The sequence below is a fragment of the Molossus molossus genome, unplaced genomic scaffold, assembly GCF_014108415.1.
Source record: "Molossus molossus isolate mMolMol1 unplaced genomic scaffold, mMolMol1.p scaffold_m16_p_23, whole genome shotgun sequence".
NCBI classification, from domain to species: domain Eukaryota; kingdom Metazoa; phylum Chordata; class Mammalia; order Chiroptera; family Molossidae; genus Molossus; species Molossus molossus.
The window spans coordinates 14,454,244-14,477,744 of NW_023425359.1; the positions used below are offsets into that span (position 1 = coordinate 14,454,244).

The following is a 23,501-nucleotide window of genomic DNA, read 5'->3' on the forward strand; positions in this document are numbered from 1 at the left end:
GGCCCAGCCGATGTGGCTCAGTGGCTGAGCGTCAACCCATGCACCAAGAGGTTGCTGGTTCGATTCCCGGTCAGGGCACATGCCCAGGTTGGGGCATGCAGGAGCCGGCCAATTGATGTTCCCTCATCAGTGTTTCTATTTCTCTCTCCTTCTCCCTTCTTCTCTCTCTAAAAATCAATAAAGAAAAAAACTTTTTTTTTGAAAAAAAAGTTATTGGGACTACTGGGGACATTTGAAGAAGGTCTATAGCTTAAATAATAGTATTATGTTAATGTTTAATTTGATTTTGAGAATTGAATTTTTGCTAAGTAAATATCCTCAATCTTAAAAAAATACACATTGAAGTATTTAAGTAGTAATGGAACATCACGTCTGAAATGTTTGTGTTTTTTTAATCCTCACTGGAGGATATTTTTGCATTTATCTTCAGTTAGAGCAGGAGGGAGAGAAGTAGGAAGAGAGAGAGAAACATCGATGTGAGAGGCACACATCGACAGGTTGCCACCCACACGGCCCCAACCAGGGCCAGGGACAAACTGCAACCGAGGTTCTTGCCCTTAGTGGGAACCGAACCTGGGACTCTCTGGTCCGCAGTCTGACGCACTAACCGCTGAGCCAAACCAGCCAGGGCTGAAATGGTTTTATATATATTATATAATGCTTTATATATAATTATAAAGCAAATATGCATTTGCTTTATAACTTTCTATCTAGATATATAATTCTCTATTTCTCAATCTGTTCCCCACCTCAAGCTTTTCCTTCATTCTTTTTTTTACTTAAAAAAAAAAAATATATATATATATATATATATATATATATATATATATTATTTCAGAGAGAGAGGAAAGGAGAGGGAGAGAGAGATAGATCAATGAGAAATATCAACATCAGTTGGCTGTCTTCTGCAAGCCCCCTACTGAGGATGGACCCCAAAACCCAGGTACATGTCCTGACCAGGAATCAAACCGGTGACCTCTTGATTCATGGGTTCAACACTCAACCACTGAGCCTCACAGGCTGGGCTTTTCCTTCATTCCTATTCACCATGGACTCCTCCTGGCACTCCCTGCTCTTTGGATGCTTACCAATAAATTGCTAGGGAAAGATCAGTGATTGCACCAGACCCTGTGTGTACCTTATTATAGTTATCTTCTTAAAGGGGCATATCACCCATAACTCATTACAAAAGTATGTTTATTTCAAGATTAACAGATTATAAATCCACTTGACATTAAAGGAGTGGGGGTAGGGATACCAAATGCTAATTTACAAAATGTTCTCAAGAGAGAACATTTTGTAAGAATACCAATTACAGCCCTGGCCGGTGTGGCTCAGCAGTTGGAGCATCGGCCTGCGGTCCAGAGAGACCCGAGTTTGGTTCCTGCTAAGGGCATGTACCTTGGTTGCAGTTTGTCCCCAGCCCTGGTTGGTCGTGCGGGTGGCAGCCACTCCATGTGTCCCTTCACATCGATGTTTTTCTCTCTCTCTCCCTCCCGCTCTATCTGAACAAAAAATGGAAAAATGTCCTCTGGTGAGGATAAAAAAAAGGAATACCAATTACATAGAGTTGTTTTATGTCTTCTCATCATTTTTATAATTAAGTATATTTACCAGTCATTGATTAACATATGGTGTTCCCCCCAAAACCAATAAAACACAAACAGAATCTTCAGTTTCTAGAAACTTGCCCATGTACAATGAACAAGATAATTTACAAAGATATCTGTTGGGAGATGGAAGGAATGACGAAATAATGTATCTTATGCACTGAGTCACTACAAATAGAAAATAATTAAAGATTTTATATAGACCTCATATTTTATGAAAAGATGTGTTAAAAGAGATAACAGGGCCTTGGCTGGTTTGGCTTAGCGATTAGAGCTTCAGCTGCTCAGACCAAAGAGTCCCGGGTCTGATTCTGGCCAAGGGCACGTACCTTAGTTGCAGTTTGTCCCCGATCCTGATTGGGGTTGTGTGGGTGGCAACCAATCGATGTGTCTCTGTCACATTGATCTCTCTCTCTCTCTCTCTCTCTTCCTCTTCTCCGCTCTATCTGAAGATAAATGAAAAAATTCTTGGGTAAGGATTGAAAAATAAAATAAAATAAATAAAAAACAGACAACAGGCCCAAAATGGAGTCACTTGTGCCAAGCCCCAAATAAGCAAACCAAACATAACTGACCTAACCTAATTACTGTTTCAGCCTTTCCCAGGAATGTGAAATGTTAACTTGTCACTGTGAAATTACCTGCAGCACCAGTGAGGTAATCTTCCTGACAGACCCTCTCTACCCCCAAAGGAAGGTGACCTTGCCTGAAACAATCTTCTATTTGGCTAATAACTCCCTGTCCCACCCACCTTTCTGCCTTTAAACAATTCCGTTTTGTACAGTTCTTCCGAACTCCTTTCTCTTTGCTAGATGGGATGCTGCCCCGACTCCTGAGTCATTGGATAAAGCCAAAAAGATATTTAAAATTTTCTTAGTTGCATTTTTTAACAAATGTAAATGAAGAGGAAAGATGTCAAATGTTGGATTTTTAGCACTTTTCCTATGTTCCCAGAAATAACTCATTGATTCTGAAAATTATTTTAAGTGACTTCACACTGACTCCCCAAACCACTTTCTCCCAGGTTTCTTGAGATTTCTGACTATATCATATTCCCAGAACTTCAAAGGCAATGGTCAACAACACAGTCTTGTGAAGATCAAAGGTAACAGGAGAACTTCAATGAATACGCTAGTCTGTAAACAAGTTCAAAAGTCAAGGCCCTCTTAGCGGGAATCGAGCCTATGGACCTGCGTTGGACACTACATTGTGACTTAAGTATGAGACTCATTTTATGCCTGTTTTGCAGGGGATGGGAGGACTGTTATTTGAACTCCGAATTATGATCAGTCAATGTTTGAAGTGTTAACTGACTCCACATGGTTTTAAAGACAACAGCAGTTTCTTCTCCCCACCCCCCACCCTTGATTCTTCTTGAGCAAAACCAGGTTTAACCCTTTTGGGTGATTCTTTTTATAGTATACTTATATTTGTTTCTTTTAAATTTTTGTTGTTGTTAATCCTTACTTGAGGATATTTTTTCACTGAATTTTAGATAGAGTGAAAGGGAGGGAGAGAGAAACATCCATGTGAAAAAGACACATTGGTTGACCGGGGCTGGGGATTGAACCTGCAACCCAGGTATGTGCCCTTGACCAGGAATTGAACCCTCAACCCTTTGGTCTGCAGGATGATGCTCTAACCACTGAGCAAAATCAGACAGGGTTTACAGGTTGGCTTTTTTAAAAATCTCATTTTAGTCAGTATCTATTGAAGACCTTAAGTGATACAGAAATTAGCTCGTTCTTCAACTGAGCTCATACCTGGATTTCCCATCCTCCACTGTATTCCCGAGATAATTTTAGTTATATCAATATTCGGTGTTTTTATTATTATGAAGGCAATTTGAGGTTGATCAATGGTAACTATGATTAATTTTCTTTTCCTGTATAACGTTGTTTTCCTAGGGTTAATATTTGTAAAATTTGCCTAGTTATTTATGTACCAATCACGACTTCAATATTAACCTCTCCATCAGTTATCTAAATCCCTTCATAGTAAATTTTTTCACATCAGATTTTCTTCCATTTCATTTTCTTCAAGTGCCTAAGGAGCGTTCTGACCTGCCTCCAACCTGTCTGGTTGCTCCATCCCTGGTGCTTTACAGTCATTCCTTCTCCCTTCACCACGGCGCTGGGGAACCATCCCTGCTGGCTTCTGAGTTAAGTGACTGCTTCCTTTATCCCCTGTCTTCCTCTTCCTTGTTTCACCCCTTCATTGTATTATTTTTTTTAAATATGCTTTTATTGATTTTTCAATGAGAGAGGAAGGGAGAGAAACATTGATGTGAGAGAAAAACATCAATGGGCTGCCTCCTGCACGCCCCCTACTGGGGATCGAGCCTGCAACCTGGGCATGTGCCCTGACGCTCAATCCACTGGGCCACACTGGCCCGACTCAGCCTTCATTTTAGAGGAACACATCCTTGAGTGGCTTCTTTAAAAAGGGTATGTGAAGGTAAAATCTCAAGACATTGTGTAAATAACTGTTCCCAGGGATTCAATGCTTATATATTCCTGCCTTTGGCTATGTGACTTCCAGTGCCTCCCTGAGGATGCATGTAATACCCCATGTCACTGACATCAGGCTTGGACATGTCACCTGCTTTGATCAATAGAATATGATGTGACATCTGAGAAGAAGCTTTAATAGCTGATGGGAGGTTCTGCTCTATCATCCTGGACCCTGGAACCAGGAACGTAGGAAGACATTGGAGCAGGAGCAGGGCTGTGGAGCTACAGCTACCTGTAATTTGAATAAAAAGACAAACTTTTTTTCAAGGTCCTGAGATTGTTACCTCAGTAAAATGTAATTTAAATGTGTCTGGAAGTGTCATTATTCAGTGCTTCCCATGAACTAGTAGTTGTGGCAGAATACAAAATAAAACATTCCAGGGTGGAATTTTGAAGACATTGCTCCATGATCTAGTTTCCAGTGTTGCCACTGAGAAGTCTAGAGTCGTCGTTAACTGATCCTTTTAAGAAACATTTTTTTCTTCTGAAAGCTTACGAGATCTTTCCCCCATTTTCTGAGGTTCCAAGATCATTAGTCTTGACGTTTGGTCTACTTTCACACTTTGTGCAAGGCACTGGGGGGGCCCTTTCTGGAAAGTCATGTCCTTTAGTTTTGCAAAAATTTCTTAATCTTATTGATTTCTTCCCTCCATTTTCTTTTTTCTGAAATGCCTCTTTTCCAAATCTTGAACTGCTTTTCCTATACTTCCTTGTTGTTGTTTTTCTACTTTTTTTGGACCGGTTTTCTGAAATTTCTCTGCAACTTTTTCCCCCCCGTTTTCACTTCAGCTATCATGTTCTTCATTTCCGAGAGCTCTTTCTTGTTCCTTTCACCTGGGTTCTCCTGAAAGCAGAGCCTGAGACAAAGGAGCCCACATAAGTAGCTTATTTGAAACGTGGTCCGGGTTTAGGAGTGAGGGCTTGGGACGTGCAAGGTAAAGGAGGCAAGACAATAAAGGATGTTTTCCAACTGGGTAGTGCTCGGGACCACTGGTGCTTGATTCTATGGGACCTTCTGAGAAGCTTTATGAGATGAGAACTGCCCACCCAGGGGACAAAAAGTGGGAGTATTAGCTTCTATCCCTCATTGGTCAATGGTGACATCACAGGCTGTTTTCCCTGCATCTTTAGGTTGGGGGGTGCATGAATGTCAAGAAGACTGATGTCAGATGAAAACCATAAAGGAGTGAACTAAGAGTAAGAGACTGTTCTCAAAATCTGGAACTTCTGTATGACAAAAAGCATTTGTTGTTGGCTGAAGAATATATACTATGTCAACTCAAGTCCTCTAGAAAGGGTGTACGAAGACGGATAAGTGTAGAGATTTATTGGCAGCGGGAGTAGGAGTAGGTAAGAACTTCAGACCACAGTGCAGGTCGGACACCTGGGGAGGGCGATTGGGTGGGAAGAGCCTCAAACTGCAGAGCAGCTCTGTCTTGGCATGGGGCACTGGCCACAGCTGGTGCCCCTTCCTGGCTGGGAACAGCCCAGTGTAGCAGTGACGTGAACCTCAGCGAATCTCACAGGTGTGGCAACTGGAGGTTGTCAGATGCCATTTTTTACAGCAGGTTCTTTTTCAAAACATTGAGGTGTAAGTGGCATACAATAAACTACACATATTAGAACATGCATTTCCATGTTTTGATGTATGTACACATGAAACTGTTACCATAATCAAGATAGTTAATATACCCATCACTCCCAGAACTTTCCTCAGGGAAATCACTCTAACCTCAAGGAAACTTACCAGTCACTATAGGCAAGTTGGCATTTTCTATAATTTTATGTAAATTCATTCATTCAGTTTGCATTTTTATGTCTGGCTTCTGTCAGCATAATTGTTTTGAGATTCACCTACCTTGTCATGTGTTATCAATAGTTATTCCTTTTGTTGATGAGAAGTGTTTCTACATATGTATATCACATTTATTTATCCAAAAAACTTTTGATAGACTTTTGTGTTGTTCCTGGTTTTTGGCTATTCGTGAAGGCTACTATGAACAAGTCTTTGTATGGACGGTAGATATATGCAAAACTTTTAAGGAAACTGTCAGTTTTCCCAAGTGGTTGTAGTAATTTACATTTCTACCAGCAGCGTATGAAAGAGTTCTTGTTGCTCCGTGTCTTTGTCAGCACAGGTTTGGTCAGTATTTCTCATTTTAGGGATTCTAATGTGTGTAGTAGCATCTTGTGGTTTTAACTTGCATTCCCTTATGTTAAACATTTTTGTGTGCTTATATGCCGTCTGTGTATCTTTAGCGAAGTGTCTTTTAATCTTTTGTGGGTTTTTTGGGGAAAGGGGTTTTCTTTTTTCTTTTTTTCCATTAATTTTTGTTACAGATGTTTCTTTTCCCCCTATTGACACCCTCCTCCCCATCCCCAGCTTTGTTAAGTCCATTGGTCATGCATATATGCATATAAACTCTGGGGTTTCTCTCTCCCCCCAATACCCATTCCTCTGAGGCTTGTCAGTCTGCACCCCTCCTCTATGTCTCTGGGTCAATTTTGTTCATCAGTTTAGTTCATTATGGCTTTCTTAATTGATTTGAGAGAATGGGAGAAACATGGATGTGAGAGAGAAATGTCGGTCAGTTGCCTCCCACATGTGCCCCGACGGGGTTGAACCTGCAACCTCGGTATGTACCCTGACCAGCAATCGAACCTACCTTTTGGTGCATGGGATGACACTCCAACCGAGTCATGTTGGCCAGGGCGTGGGGGTTGTTTTCTTACCGAGTTTTGAGAGTTCTTTGTATGTTATGGCACTAGTTGTTGGTCTATGACTAAGAGCGTTTATATTCTTAAACCAAAAGGTCCCAGGCCAGGTGCCCTGAAAGGGGAAGCCAGCCCTTCACCAGAGAACATGTGCAGCCTATCAGCAATGTTTCATGGGTTCTGCGATCCAAGAAGAGTGGCTCTTGAGAAGAGAATAAAATGAAATCATTTGAACTGCCAACTGTACCTAGAATCTCAATTAATACAGTGACTTCATTTGGGTTACCTTAGAGTCAGCAGTGTTTGCTCAAACGTATCACAAAACAGTGTGCTAAAAATTAATCCATAAAAGTGTGATTATAGTGTCCAGAAATAGTTCCTGATTTAAAACATTAAAGTTTTACACAGCACTGTGATTTTCAGAATATATTATGATTTGGTATTTTATTATTTATATGGTCTTTAAGAGATTCAATACTTTTACCACTTACAATTAAGTAGTTCTCTCAATAATTTTATTTTGCATAGACACAAATAAAAACAAGTTTTAGATCTAAGGATCCCGCCCCCCCAGCTCTAGAACACTTTGAAGGCAATCCTGTATTTCCCAACTGCAAAAGAAATGGCACATTGAGCAGACAGACATTACCAATAAATAATTGTTCAAGTAAAATGATGAGAGAATTTAAGAGCTGGCTACTTACACCCTTTCCCTGGAAAAACAACAACCGTTAACAATAATATAATAGCTACCATTTATTGAGCTTACTATGTTCCAGGCACTGTGCTAAAGGCTGAACATGGATTATGCCATTTAATCCTCATGAAGTCCTGTGAGAACTATTGCTAACCCAATTCACAGAAGAAAATGGAGGCTTACAGAAGTAAAAAGTAGTAGAGACAAAATTGCAATCTAGGCGGTCTGCCTTGGAACCTAAGTTCTTAACTACTCTGCTGTCAGCTACAAAGGACTCAAGAACCCAAATACTAGTCCCTCCCTTCCTGGTTACCTTCATACAATAGTGTTAAAAAGTGGAAGACATAAATGAGAAAGGAAAAGACAAAAAAAAAACCCTTGTGATCCCACTAATTGTGTGTGTGTGTGTGGGGGGGGAATCCCACACACCCAAGAAATCCTACAATATTTGATTATTGTCCTTAAATCAAGAAAAGAACCTTGCCATCAACATTACAGCTCAGAGAAATGTCAAGTACCAAGAAACAAACTAAATTTACATACAGTATCACTAGGTTCACTTCAGACTCTATGAATATAGTATATCCTAGTCAAGAAAGCCGTAATTTTTGTGAAGTTAAAAACTTCAAGAGAAACAGTATATATTCATGTAATATTTTATTTACAGATCTCTCTGAAACATGTCAAAATTCATATGGCTGTTAACTTTCCATATTAAAATGTTACTCAACATGACAAATTCCTGACAAATTTCTAACAAAAAAGATTTTAATGTAGGAATCAACACGTGAACATTATTACATTTAGGTGGTAAAATTCAGATTACAAATATAAGATAAAACATAAAATAAAATCATACTTCTGGTTTAATGGAAAACATAACAGTTGTGACCGTCATGCTTAACACCTTGGTTAAGTCAAGACAGAAATGAGGTATGCAGATTGAACAGTTCACATAATCCTTAGCCCTTCTGAGAAACTCAACATGGGAAATATGTGACAAATGTCCTGTAACATGGTAGCTTTAGTCCATCAGTGAATCATTGTGTTTATGGGTTTTGAGCACTGAAAACTAGTCTCAACAAGCTAATACTACTATGGATTCCCTTACATTAAAAATGTAGTTTAAATTTGGAAAGTTCAAGATAAAGCATACTTCTTTTTTTTTTATCCTTACCCGAGGACACTTTTGCATTTATCTTCAGATAGAGTGGGAGGGAGAGAGGGAGAGAGAGAGAGAAACATCAATGTGAGAGAGACACATCGAGTGGCTGCCACCACACTACCCCAACCGGAGCCAGGGACAAACTGCAACCAAAGTATGTGCCCTTAGCGGGAACCAAACCTGGGATTCTCTGGTCCACGGGCCGACGCCCTAACCACTGAGCCAAACCAGCCAGGGCAAAGCATACTTGTTTTCATAATTACTTTTAGATACAACTGAGTCTACACTACTGTGCATAATCAGGTATAGTGCTGTGCACAGTTAATTCTAGGTACCGTAGTTTATATTTGCTGGTCATCAATTGAACAAATTTTATGCCCCCAAAGAAATCTGTTAATCCAGAAAAATGGTTACATTTAATTTCTTTTAAAGACAAACTAAATTTAAGGAATAGGCTTTTCCTGATGTCTCATTTTCAAATTATTGATACAAATTTACCAAAAGAAATAATTACATGTTTTTCTCAGAATCAAATAATCTGCAGAAAGTTTCCAAGATAGACACATTTCTTGTTAAATTTCCAAAAATAAATAAAGGCTTTCTAACTGAAAGCATTTACATTCCTAGCTCTCTAAAGCAAACATTAAGAAACAAAGTACAAAAAATGAATAACCCACTTCATTACATTAAGTATTTTCTGTCCGCACACTTCTTCAAATTCAAAAGATATTTACTTCCCAAGAACATGGGAGACAGTATTCATTTCAAACCATTCAGTCTGTTTCCATGGCAACACTGCGGGATTCCTTGGCTACCATAAGTCGCATCAGTTGACTGTGGAATTTCTCAATCTTCTTTACATCTTGAGCTTGGTCTGTTCTATACACCAAACACTGTCAGAAATTTAAAAACTATATATTAACTATGTAAAAGTAGATTATTAACAATGTACCAAATGTACGATTGGGTAAAAATTTGAGTCTTTGCTACCACTGTATTGCTCTATGCTCTCTGGAGGTCATACTAATAAAATTATACTCAAGTTTCCAAGCCTCCAGCAATTACATTCCTTAAATTTGTCACTGCTATGGATTAAAAACACTGTATGAATTCTCTCAGAAGCTTCTCAAAAAATGACCAGTTAATATGTTAAAACCTGCTGTGTTCTAAAGAGAAGAACTCAAGTCTTGAGCTTTTAAGTAATATAGAAAAGACAGATTAGAGGGGATGTGAGGGTATAGTTTACATTGAGTGATGAGGAGCCACTAAAGGTTTTTTAAGGGGAGTTGTAACAATCAAATTTGCATTTTTAGAAATCAGTCCAGCCCTAGTGGGTTTGGCACAGCGGTAGAGCATTGGCCTGTGGACCAATGAGTCACAGGTTCAATTACAGCCAAGGGCAGGTACCTCGGTTGCAGTTTGTCCCTGGTCGGTGTTGTGTGCGAGGCAATCAGTTGATGTGTTCCTCTCACGTCGATGTCTCTCTCTCCCTCCCTCCCCATCTGAACATAAATAGAAAATATATATATATATATCCTCTTGGAGGATTAAAAAACAAAACAAAACAAAAACACAGTCCAGCAGCAGTCTAGGATGACTGAAGGATGAACTGGATGCGGGGACACAGTCACAACTATACTAATAGTCCAGACAAGTGACGGTGAGATCCTAAACTTAAGAGAGTTAACAGTGAATACTGAGTGTTCATGACAAGAAATGAACGAGGGAACTTGAATCAATAATCCTCAAATGCCTAGAAAAGTGTACGGAATGTACCAAAGGATCAAATACAGGTTTTTCTTTTTAAAATATTTTAAAATGATTTTGAGAGAGAGAGGAAGGGAGGAGGAGAGACAGAAATATTGATCGGCTGCCTCCTACATGCCCCCTATTGGGAATTATGCCCACAACCTGGGCATGTGCCCTGGCTGGGAATCGAACCGGTGACCTCTTGGTGCATTGGTTGACACTCAACCAATGAGCCACACTGGCCAGGCAAATACAGGTTTTTCAAATGAAGGAAGAGTGGACAGAAGCATGAGGGAGAGAAAGGGACCGCACATAATGAAGTACAACTAAAACTAGGAAACAGGAGGAGCAAGTGTGAATTGGTGATGAATTCCACTCCAGACAGGTTAATTGTGAGGAGCAGTGAGGTTAGGATATTCAACTTAGAGCTAGTTAGGAAGTCAAAACAAAATATGTACAAATTTGAAAATAGAGACACACAGGCAGTATTGGGCTTAATGACTGAACAGGTTACTCCACAAGAAGTGGTTTGTAAAGACAACCAAGGACAGAATCTTGGAGAAAGCAGTATTTTTGGTAGCATATGAGTGAAGCAATTAGCAAAGAATGAAACAAACCTAGAAAAAGAAAACAAGATAAAATGAAGCCACAGATGCCAAAGTAATGATTTTCACGAGAGAATGGTTTTCTGTGTCAAAAGCAGCAAAGAGGTCAAGTAAGGTACGAACTGATGAGACTCTGCTGGGTTTGAAAATTAAGCAGCTGCGGCTGAGCTCCCACCAAGAACACTTTCATGCCCTGGAAGGTTTGGCTCAGCAGTTAGAGCATTGGCTCGCAGACTGAAAGGTTTCGGCTTTGATTCTCAGTCAAGGGCATTGTACCTGGGTTGCAGGTTCAGTCCCCAGTCCTGGCTGCGGTCATGGGGGGAGGCAACCAATTGATATGTGTCTCTCACATCGATGTTTCTCTCTCTCCCCCCTTCCCTTCTATTCTATCTGGGAAAAAAAATCAATGGAAAACTATCCTCAGGTGAAGATTAACAACAAAAAGAACGGTTTCAGTGGCACACTGCATGTAGAAAGCAGATGGCAGAGGGTTAAGGAGTGAATGGGATGTGAGGAAGTGACAAGAGTGAGCAGACAGGGAAGGAGAAAGATATAACTACAAAACTTGTATCTTGTGTTCAGATGCCATCATTTCCTTCTCACATGCCTATATGAAAACCTTTACCCCTTATATCCAGCTTTGGCCTTTACATTCCTCTTAAGGTCTGAAGAAAACAATTATTAAACTACACCTGACACACTGTCTTTTTTTTTTTTTTTAAATATTCACCCGAGGATATTTTTCCATTTATCTTCAGATAGAGTGGGAAGGAGGGAGAGAAGGGGAGAGAGAGAGAAACATCGACATGAGAGGGACACAATCGAGTGGCTGCCTCCCGCAGAACTGCAACCAGGGCTGGGGACAAAACTGCAACCGAGGTACATGCCCTTAGCCGGAATCAAACCTACGACTCTGATCCACAGGCTGATGCTCTAACCAATGAGCTAAACCAGCCAGGGTGTGACATACTGTCTTAATGAAGCAAAATTAATTTCTCAAGAGCCTATAAAAGTAGCTTTTAGAATGTGGTTCTTGACTTTGGAATGAAATGCAAAATAAGAATCCTAACCAGTAATCTGCATAAATTTTATAAGTAATTTTACAAATTATTAACTCAAACAATCTGAAAATACGCAACAAATTAAAATGTATACTTACAACTAAATCATCTGTTACTTTAATACACAAACTCCCATCAGAATGCCTATATTTGAGAACCACACGTGCCTGAAACAAAAATACATATTTAGAAACAGAAGTCAGAAGATATTTCTCATAAATAATTTTGTCTTAAAGTTGGCTAAAATGATCCTTTTAGAATAGCCAAAATGTCTTGCCCTGGCCAGTTTGGCTCAGCGGTTGAGCGCCGGCCTGCGGACCAGAGTCCTGGGTTCAGTTCCCGCTAGGGGCATGTACCACACACACAAGTCTAAGTCTAAAGTCACCTTTACTGTAAACTTACTAAAATGAGGTAGAGCCCTGGCCGCTGTTGCTCAGTGGTTAGGGCACCAGCACATGGACCAAAGGGTCTTGGGTTGCAGGTTCCATTCCTGGCCTTGGTTGGGGTACATACAGGAGGCAACCAATCCATGTGACTCTCTCAGGAGATGTTCCTCTCTCCTCCTCCCTTCTCTAAAAATCAATGGAAAAAATATCCTCAGGTGAGGATTCAAAGGATTTTAAAAATTAATAAAATGAGGTAGAATATAACATTTTAGTCCATTCCTATTGCTATGATTGCTTTTTTTTTTTTAAAGACTTAAGGTGGTTTGGCATTTCTAGCCAGTAAAAACACATACTGAAGGAGGTCAAAGCACACCACCTCAAAATAAGCCACTTTGGCATAAGGACTGTTTTGAGCTGAAGGCAATTAGGGCTCTGCCCTTTCTGGCTAAAAGCAGGACATAAATTAACTTCTGTAGAGGTGACATAACTGTTCCCCTCTCCTTTACCAAGAAAAGTTCTTATTTTCATAACAAACTGTACTAAACAATGATTATTTACCACACATTTCCTAGTCACCTTCCCACAAGTTACACCCTCTCCCAGAAGCCCTCAAACCCCCTTTTCTTTTTTGAGCCTCTGTTCCACATTTTATCACCCTTTGATCTTTTTTTTTTTTTTTTAATCCTCACCCGAGGACATTTTTTCATTTTTTGTTCAGACAGAGTGGGAGGGAGAGAGAGGGAAGAAGAGAGAAAGAGAGAGAGAGCGAGAGAGAGAGAGAAACATCAACGTGAAAGGGACACATCGAGTGGCTGCCACCCGCATGACCCAACCAGGGCCGGGGACAAACTGCAACTGAGGTACATGCCCTTAGCAGGAACCAAACCCGGGTCTCTCTGGACTGCAGGCTGACTCTCTAACCGCTGAGCCAAACCGGCCAGGGTACCCTTTGATTGACTGATTATCTATCTATCTATCTAATCCATCTATCTCTCTCTCTCTCTATCTATCTATCTAGTATGTGCCTCTATCTATCTATCTATCTATCTATCTATCTATCTATCTATCTATCTATCTATCTATCTAGTATGTGCCCCTAGTGGGAACCGAACCCGGGACTCTCTGGTCTGCAGGCCAATGCTCCAACCACTGAGCAAAACCGGCTAGGGCTTATCGCCCTTTAAGATAATATATATATAGGTTCTAAATTTGAACTATGTCCTTATATTTCTTTATGAACTCCAGTTCATATGTAATATTTCCCCCCTTGTTAATCTGTCTTTTGTGTCGTTAATTTGCAAGGCCCCAGCAATTAAACCTAAGAGGATAACTAAACAAACACTCTTAGTCACAGAGGAATGACGGGGAAAAAAGGGTGAAAAGAGCAGATTTGGTTAGTTAAGTCCAAATCCATTCCTCAGGAGAACACTTCTACTTTCCCATGGCTCTCAGGAGGTGAACTGAGGTTACAGTATTCAGCAAAATCACATCCTTATCGTGATGGTACAATATGATGCACTATTACATAAAAGCAGAATTCTGCCTTGAAAAGAAGTTTCCATCAACAATTTTCACAAATCTAAAATAACTCCTATATTAAGTGCCATGCTACACAATACTTTTTGTTGTTCAGTATTACACAGTTAGGTAGCCAGGATTATTTAGATATTAGCATATGTCAATAAAAGAAGACATTTCCCAAGAGAGTTTACAATTTCTATGAACATTATTTTTATTTCTTTAAATGATGGATTCCAAATAATGTATTACAGTCTTTGCTAACCAATATAAATAATCCTTGTTTAGCTGTTTTAAAAAGTGCTAAGTATCTATAAGCCATAAGAGGAATGTAATTTAAAAATGATTACAATATAGCACCTGAAGTCTCTAGACAATTATGCAAACTATCTATGAGATCTGTCTTGGTGAGGGTGGAAAGGGAAATCACCAAACACTTAAGTAGATATAAATAATAACTAGGTTAATTATCTTTGGATTACTTGATTATATTTATTGAACTGTTAAATTCCATTTTAACATATTTAAAAATTTTCAGTTCACCCGAAACCAAATGAAAATTTAAAATGTACTAAGCATGACATATAACAGGGTCCATTTTGTAACTTAGGGCACCTAAGTTACCATGTCAGATACCATGAACAGAAATAAAAGTCAAGATCCCTGTTCTCTCAGCAACTTTGAATTCCATCAACCAAAAATAACCAAAATACAAAAGAGCATGAACTAAGTCCCATAAAGACATACACAGGTCAAATACTAAGAGAAAACAAGTAGTTTAGACTAGGGGAGGAGCAAGTATAAAAAGGTTTCATGGAGGTGGCTTTAGAAGGAAATTTTTTTCTTTTAGGGAAGAAGGGAGGACAGAGGCTAAAGAAGCAGTCTGAATGAAGCGTCAATGAATTCTCCAGCTTCACGAGGCTAAAGCTGAAGATGGCGGAAATGATGGGAGGCAAAGCCAGAAAGACTAGAGAGAGGGTCAAACTGTAGGCTGGAAGTCTGGACTTGATCCAGCACTCAATGAAGAACCAGTTTTTAAGCAGAAAATTAAGAGAATTCAATATTTGTGTTTTAGAGAGTTGTGGTGAGAGAGGAGGAGGGATCAACTAAGAGTTATTACATGATCCGGCAGTAACACCATCTCCAGTTAGAGTGATGTCAGAGAAAACGGTCAAGGTGATGTGTATCATCAATAGGTTCAATGTGGAGGGGAGAGAAGAAACAATTTTGTAAACCAGCTTCAGAGAGTTCTTACAATTTATTTACTTCTCTTGTCCTGGCAGGTAGAAACAGAATGGACTTGGGGTTTAGAGTCCTGTGTTCAAATTTTAGCTTGATCTCTTAGACTATGCATGCCATTTACTGTATCTAAGACTGTTTATTCATCTACCTCAAGGTGTTGTCTTCATTGTTCTTAATACATGTAAATTACACACACACACACACAGCCTGTCACATCAAAGGCACTCAGTAAAACCGTTAGCCAAGCTAACCTCTCCCCACTCATCCCCTCGCCTCCCTATTAAAAAAAAAAAGTAAAAAACCAGTAGAAGGCTATCATGAAAATGCAGAAGTTTTTAGGCCACTGGCATTTTCTGATTGGGTAAAGAGCTGAAGTTTTCTCTCGCCTGCTTATTCTAATCATACTTTGTTCACAGCAGTGCTTTGTAAGTAGCATTTTATTTTCATTTTCCCTAGCATGACCATCACCACGTTTAAATAATATGATTACTGCCCCGGCTGGTTTGGCTCAGCGGTTAGAGTGTCAGCCTGTGGTCCAGAGAGACCCGGGTTCGGTTCCTGCTAAGGGTACATACCTCGGTTGCAGTTTGTCCCCGGCCCTGGTTGGTTGTGCGGGTGGCAGCCCCTCGATGCGTCCCTTCACATCGATGTTTCTCTCTCTCTTCCTCTCTCCCCCTCCCACTCTATCTGAACAAAAAATGGAAAAATGTCCTCGAGTGAAGACAAAAAATAGTAACAAAAAAATAATATGATTACTCTTGATGGGAACTTGTATATTCTTTATTCTCTTTTTAAAAATATTCTTAGCCCTGGCCGGTTTGGCTCAGCAGTTAGAGCATCGGCCTGCGGTCTGGAGAGACCCGGGTTCGGTTCCCGCTAAGGGCACGTACCTCGGGTTGCAGTTTGTCCCCGGCCCTGGTTGGTCGTGCGGGTGGCAGCCACTCGATGTGTCTCTTTCACGTCGATGTTTCTCTCTCTCTCTCTTCCTCTCTCTCCCTCCCACTCTATCTGTACAAAAAATGTCCTAGGGTGAGGATAAAAAAATATATATATATATATTCTTAGTTTATACAGTAGGTACTTCTGGACAAAACAAAAAACCTGTATTGTTCTCAAGATACACTGCTTGAATGAAGAAACAAATGGTCCCCTGAACAAGACAAGTCATCCAAATAGAGGAGCCAGAAATCATGCCAGAAACAAAGTATTCAATTTGAAAAATACCTAATTCATTTGATCACTTATTGTTATTATTTTATTGTAAAGAATGGCACAGAATATTCTACAACTTCTTTTTACTTATCAAGGTTTAAAAAGCTGGTAAAATTTTTAGTTAATGAGGTGTTTCAGATAATTTTTATTTTTATTTTTTTTTTTTTTAAAACAGGTATCTTTTTTTTTTTTTTTTTTTTTAATCCTCACCCGAGGACATTTTTCCATTTTTTGTTCAGGTAGAGTGGGAGGGAGAGAGAGGAACAGAGAGAGAGAGAGAGAGAAACATTGATGTGAAAGGGACACATCGAGTGGCTGCCACCCGCACAACCAACCAGGGCCGGGGACACACTGCAACCGAGGTACATGCCCTTAGCGGGAACCGAACCCGGGTCTCTCAGGACCGCAGGCCGACGCTCTAACCGCTGAGCCAAACCGGCCAGGGCTCAGATAATTTTTAGATATGACAATAAAATAGATCTTAGAGTTTTAATAATGAGCTAACCTCTGGCATCCACTTATATTCTGTGGGTGCCTTGAATGAATCCACAAGCCCCCTAAAATTGTTTGTAAACCTTTGTTTTAGTGCATTTTACTGAAGAAAGGGTGCGAGCATTCTTATATTCTCAAATGGGCACGGACCACTAAAATATTAAGAAACACTATTCTAAGGGGAACAGGTACTTCCACTTTTTTTTTTTTTTCAAGAATGTTTCGGCAGTGGCAGACAAATATTAGTTTTATTTTATACCCTGCCCTGGCTGTGCCGGAAAAGGGCGGCCAGACGAGGGACAGGAAGCCGAAGATGCGGGGGGGAGGAGCCCTGCCCTTAGAGACACGTAAACCAACGAAAGTCCTCAGGGAAACTCGGGGATTGAGGACGGGGAAAGGCCGAAGGTGGAGCTGCTCAGGGCCCTAAAATTATACTGATTTTTGCCTCTTCAAGGCCTTACCGAACCGTTCATCAGAGTGGAGCCAGGAGGAGGAATCGGACTTGGAAGGGTCCTCTGGGCTCAATCCCAGCACCTCCCAGGGTGCTGAAGATGCTCCGGAGGGCGAGCGGACGACGGGGGAGACACCCTGACCTGGGGCTGGGGACAGGCACCGGCCCCACCGGCGATTTACCTTCATAGGGTCGGCGAGGTAAAGCTTCTCGGCCGCGCGACTGAACTCCTCCCAGGTCTGGTACTGCGGCATCGTGGGCCCACGGCGGGGAGCGGGCGACAGACGCAAGGCCGGGGCCAGAGGTGGCGGCGCGACCCAGCCCACCTACCTCCCACCGCCACCAACCGACACAGGGGCCCGACAGACCAAAGATGGTGGCGGCTCCTCGCACCAACGCCTCGTTTCATTGGACAGCCGGGATCGCCCTTGCCCAATGAGAAGTGGGATTGTTACCAGTGATGGGGCGGAGCCCCGAGCGTGTGACTGGGAGCTGGCCCAGAGAAGTCGAGCGCAAGCCGACAGTTGGCGGCTTCCAGGGCGCCCCCTGGAGGGTCGGAGGAGCGTCTGCCCCGCCGCCTTGTAGGCGGGACTTCAATGGTAAAAAGCGGAGGTTCCTTCAACAAAGAGGGAGCTGCTCCCAGATAGGTGCTGGAGATACAAGAGAGGAGATGACAGGGTCCCGCTTTCACACCCACAGCCTAGTAAAGGAGGAGGGAGACATAAACACAAGAGTACAACGGAAAACCCTATTTTACTTTTTAAATTGACTTTATTGGGGTGACATTGGTTAATAAAATTATACAGCTTTCAAGTCTACGACTCCAGAATACATCATCTGTATATTGCATTGTGTGTTCACCACCGCAACTGAAAACTTTATATTATTCATGCCAGGTCATTGGAACACAAGAGAAGAATGATCACGTGTAGGTCTGGGGGTGCAGAAATGCCAATAGTAATTGCACAAGCTGAACCTCCATAAACACGGTGGATGTTCAACAGGTGAGCAAGGAGAGGAGGAGATCTAGTTCCATTTTAGATCTGCTGTGCATGTAATGTGACCGGTATTTAGGGAATGGGGAGAGAAGAAGCAAGGAATGAGACCATATCATCACTTATGCCAGGATAAGAAATTTGAACTTGGACCTTCAGACAATGGGGTGACAATGGGGTATCATTCTTTCTTTCTTTTTTTAGTAAATCCTCACCCTAGGATACCTTATTCATTGATTTTTAGAGAGCATGGAAGGGGGAGAGAGAGAAACATCTATGTGGAAAAGACATCGATTGGCTGCCTCCCGCATGCGGGATTGAACCTGTAACCCGATATGTGCCTCCTATATGGGAATCAAACTCAAGACTTTTCAGTGCACTGAGCCACACTAGCCAGGGCGAAGGGTATCATTCTTTAATCAAGTTTATTGAGACATATTTTACATACAATAAAATGTTTGGTTTTAAGTAAACAGTTTATATGCATTTTGACAAATGTACCCATTGGTATATACCCATATGCCCAATACCATAATCAAAATACAGAATGTTTCTTTATCTCCAAAACGTTCCCTAATGTTTCCTTATATTCGATCTCCCTACCCCCACCCCTGGCACCAGACAATCACTGATCTGCTTTCTGCTATTGCAGATTAGTTTTTCCTGTCCACTTGGGCTTTAAACAGATTGGCATGTTATAAGGCTCCGGCTGCACACCAAGCCTGGCAGCAGGGAGACCTCGTAAGATGCTCTTGCAGTGATACCGGGATAAGAGACCATGGATCGGAAACAAGGCACTAGCTTAGGAATTGAGAAGAGGGTACAGATTTGAGATTTACTTGGTGAATGACTGGATGTTGGGAGTGAAGGAAAGGAGAGTAGAGAGTGACTCGTAGGTGGAGGCCACAGTTGCTGGAAGAACAGGTTTGGGGGGACACTGGGGAAGAAATTCCAAAAATATGAAAAGTTCTGAAAAACCTAAGTATCTTGGTGGCTTCTTTGGTGGAAGACATGTCTTGACTTCTGGTGAGTGCTTTTAGTCTTGATTTGTCCCACTCAGTGTGTGTGATTACAGGGTGGAGCGCGGTCTCTGTAAATACCGCTCGGGCACCACATCACCTTTCTGGAATTCCAACAAGCTGTGAATTCCAAAATACAATTTTGGATAAGGGAGTATGGATCTGTGTACCTCTCCTTTACAGGTAATGAAGAAACCAAGCCTGAGAAATAAATTATACTAAACAGATTGGCACTGGACTTTGCTCTCCACTGTCTGGCAAGTGGCAAGCCAGCACATGTCGATCACAATAGGAAGTGGTGGGATTCATTTTGATTTTCAGAAAGCGTAATTAGTGTTAATAACGGAAGCTGGATTAGTGGATAGAGCTTGGGTGTAAGGTCAAAACTAAAGGCCCTTGTTCTGTTCCCTACATCCGTTGCTTCTGTGATTGTTTTTGTGTCCTTGCCATCCCACGATGGTGTCGTCCACTCTATCCACCCCCTGCCCCCAAGTGCAGCTGCTTTCACTGAGGTCACCAATTGCTCTCACAGGTCACCACTGACCCTCATGTTGCTCAATCCAGCAGTCAGCTCTCGATCCTTTCTTGACTAGATTATTCAGCTGCATCTGAGGCCACTGGCCGCCCCTTTGTCCTTAAAACTTCCCAGGCCCTTGGCTTTTGGGATCCCATCTTCTCTCCTCCTTCACCTGGCTGGCTTTTTCTGCTCTGGCTCTGCCCTGGCCTCTTCTGCACCCCCTGGTCCTTCAGACTTCAATTTCAGCCTCTATAGTCCGTCCTGGGTTCTTTCTTCCCCTTCTATGCTGTGCGACTACTGGATTTCTGCTTAGTCCAGAATTCCTCCCGGAGCTTCAGATTCATGTATCCAAATACCTGCCTGGCTCGGGACTAACCCCAGAGTTTAATTTCTTAGCACATTGAAGCAATTCATAAGCAATAAGTGTGATGCCTCCATTTGTACTTATTTTTCTATTGCCGTTGGCAAAGTAGTAGCCACTCATATACTATATTTCACAGCCAGGAATTCAATAACTAGGTATTGCACACCTTTTATGGGTCAGTCACTGTGCTGGGCAAAGTGCTTACAAGCTAACGAGGTCAGGGGCAGAGATAGTAAGGCAAATTCACAAATACCTGTCATTGAAGACAGATTCTCACGGTGAGGGAGAGTGGTCTCATCCGCAAGGCTTGGCAGTGCACGTGTTTCTTTTCCTCCTTTATCTTTTCCCAAAGGAGGAAGCTTTTGTTGTTGTTACGGTAGAAATGGCTGACTGTTTTTGAATTCTTCTGCTTGAAGCTTTTTGTCCCTTTTTGTTTTTTCCCAGTTGTCTTCTAAACACTGTCGATGCCATAGCTGTTCTAGACGCAGAACGAGGATAGGTCTTTAAATGGTTTCTTATATTAATAACCGTGATAATAGTTCACGGTTAGCATGCCAGGAGCGTTTGCACGCATTAAATATTGAGGGACCCCACTATGTGCCAGGAGTCAAAGAAGCCCTGTTCCTCTTGTCCCTTCCCAGGTTTCATGGATTCAATGCTCAGCAGCCAGGGTGAAACAAACCTGGTAAGAGTAGCCTGCCAAGAAACCGGTTTGCCCAGTAGTTGTGCCCAGAATGGGGAGGGAAGGAAACCTGAGGGCACTCGGACGTGCAGCGGGTCTAGAGGCAGCTTTGGCCCAGTGTCCAGCGGGGGGCAGTGGCGTGCAGACAGTCACTTGGAGCCGAGTCCCTGAAGGCTGCTTTCCGCCTTTTCTGAAGGAAATGGTCCCCATGGAGCACAGACCCCTAGTTTAGCTGGGGAAGTTGTTGAGTTTGGTTGCCTTTTGCTCCGTCTCTTCTTTCCAGACAAAGCCTCGGCTCCTATTTGATTGCCAGGAACTTCCCAAACGGTTTAATTCATTGCTTCCTCGTGAGTGCCTCTTCCTGTGAGCCCTGTTCCCAGGAGCTGCAGCGAAAACAAAGATGTGCAGACGCTCACAGGCTGAGAGCAGAGCAGCGTGCAGGGCAAGGCACGTTTACAAAGAATTAAACTGAAGGCAGCAATAGGCTCTCACGGAGCACCTACCACAACAGGACGCAGACCCTGGGGATGCAAGCAGATCTGAATATTCCCTGCCTTCCCAGTGTTTGGGGGTGGGGTGGAGGTGTGACAGTATGAAACGCCACAAACAGTTCCCCCTGGTGTGGCTGGGAGCAGCCCAGAGCTGACCCCAGGGATCCACACTCAGCTCTCCCAGATTCTGTGACCTGAAGCCCTGGAGTTGCTTAGGAACTGTAAGGATGAGGACTACCTTGAGGCTGGGGGTGGAGTAGCAAAGGGAGGGAAGGGCAGAGGCAGAGATGGGAGTCACCTTAAGACACAGACCGCCCTCCCAGGGCCCCATGACTAGCATCAGAGGTCAAAGACTGCCTTAGCACCTACGAAGGCATCCCCCAGGTGCCTCTCAGAGCTGTCTCTCCTTGTCCCAGTTACACCCCACTCCAAGAATGCTGACATTTCCATACTTTAGGCAGGTAATGATCCCTTTAAGGTGAAACAGACTGGAGCAGAATGAACACACCTCAAAAAACAACAGGGGAAAAAAAAGCCTTGTTTTTTCCAAGAGTGTTGAGAGAGAACAGGCTCCCACTGAGCCTTGGGGATGGGAAAGGCCACCCTCAGTGCTGCCGAAAGCTGGGTCAGGCCAGGTCACACTGCCCAACCCGGGTGCTAGGGCCAAAGGACAAAGGCTAGGGCACTGAGATTCCAGAGGCTCCTGGCTTGTCAGTTTCATCTGAAACTGATTAAAATGAAATGCAAACCCAAGTAACTGGGAAGAAAAGGTCAGGATCTTACCCCCACCTGTTCCCTCCCTCCTCCTCAGCACTCTGTGCTCTGGCCTGGGTCCCATCTCTGCTCAGATTTCCCACATGCCCATAAATCCTGGAGAATGGCCCCATTGTAGAGGAGACAAACCAAAATAGCAGCATCTTCTGTTCTCTGCCTTAGGGAGATTCACTTCAAACCCCAAAGTCCCAGATGTGGACAACAATGGACGTTGTTGTTGCAAATTAGCGATCCTGGAACAGTTGAGAGGCAGGTAGTCGGAAAACAGCCAGTGTGATGGGTTGGGCTGTGCAGAGAGAACAATTAGGCAGTCACTCCATTAACCCAGTTAATTCACTGGCAGGAATTCTGTTCATCACCAAAGACAACACAATGGGGAAGGTGGGGAAGGTGGGGAAGGTGGGGAAAGGGGACAACCAACTGGTTGGGGGTGATGGGGGCTGAGAGGGGGAAGTGGGGATAGGTCCTGGGGCCCAGATGCTGGGTCCAAGGTGCTAGGAATGAAAGTTCAGCTATTTCTAGACCGGTGAGTGCTATTTTTATCATTTTTGAAATGCTCTGGATGGTTTTTAAAACCATGCCCTGGAGCATTTGGATGAATGGTGTTCACATTAATTAATAAATCAGATGACATCTCTACTCATCAGCGGGCTTGGCCATGGAAACTCTCCAGGTGGTCTGAGAAAGAGTGACTGTGAACTCTTGATTGATCACGACTGTCAGTCCTCAGTCATTCAGTCCAACAAGTCAACCAACGTGTCCTGGGCATCTACCTGGAGCTCCCTAGGTTTTGTGAGGGGAGGGGAGGGGACGCAGCCCACAAAAGGCAATGTCTGTATGCATGGCTAGCTAGAAGAAACGGTCTTCACAATCAAGTCAAAATTCTGCTGAGCAGAAAAGGTTAACTGAGGGCAGGTACCCAAAGAAGCTGCATGGAGGACCTGGATTTTGAAGATAAAGGTCAGATTATGTTAGACGGAATAGCTTGAGTTTCGGACATAGACAGAGTGTGAGCCAAGGCACAGACAAGCTTTTAGAGAGCCGGTTCAGCTCTTCCCCAATGGGAGGTTGGGGCCCCCAGAATATGGTGGGCTTAGTGGCAGAGGTGCCTAGAATGACCACTTGGGAAAGAGGGCACTAGAGCTAGCAGTGACAACCGGAAACATGGTGAGCAAGGTCTTCCCATCCTCCTGTCTTGACATGCTTATCTACAGGCCACAGGTGAAGAACTGACCTGGGAGCG

General features: G+C 42.5%; 1 protein-coding gene across 1 annotated transcript; it reads right to left on the reverse strand.

Annotated features, from left to right (window-relative positions):
* Positions 1-8,842: 8,842 nt before the first annotated feature.
* Positions 8,843-17,783, reverse strand: SRP9 (signal recognition particle 9). Its single transcript, XM_036277482.1, has 3 exons — positions 17,599-17,783; positions 12,214-12,282; positions 8,843-9,593 (listed from the first exon to the last, which is right to left on the reverse strand). The coding sequence occupies exons 1-3, from the start codon at positions 17,668-17,670 to the stop codon at positions 9,474-9,476; spliced, it is 261 nt and encodes an 86-aa protein (XP_036133375.1). The 5' UTR covers positions 17,671-17,783; the 3' UTR covers positions 8,843-9,473.
* Positions 17,784-23,501: the final 5,718 nt, after the last annotated feature.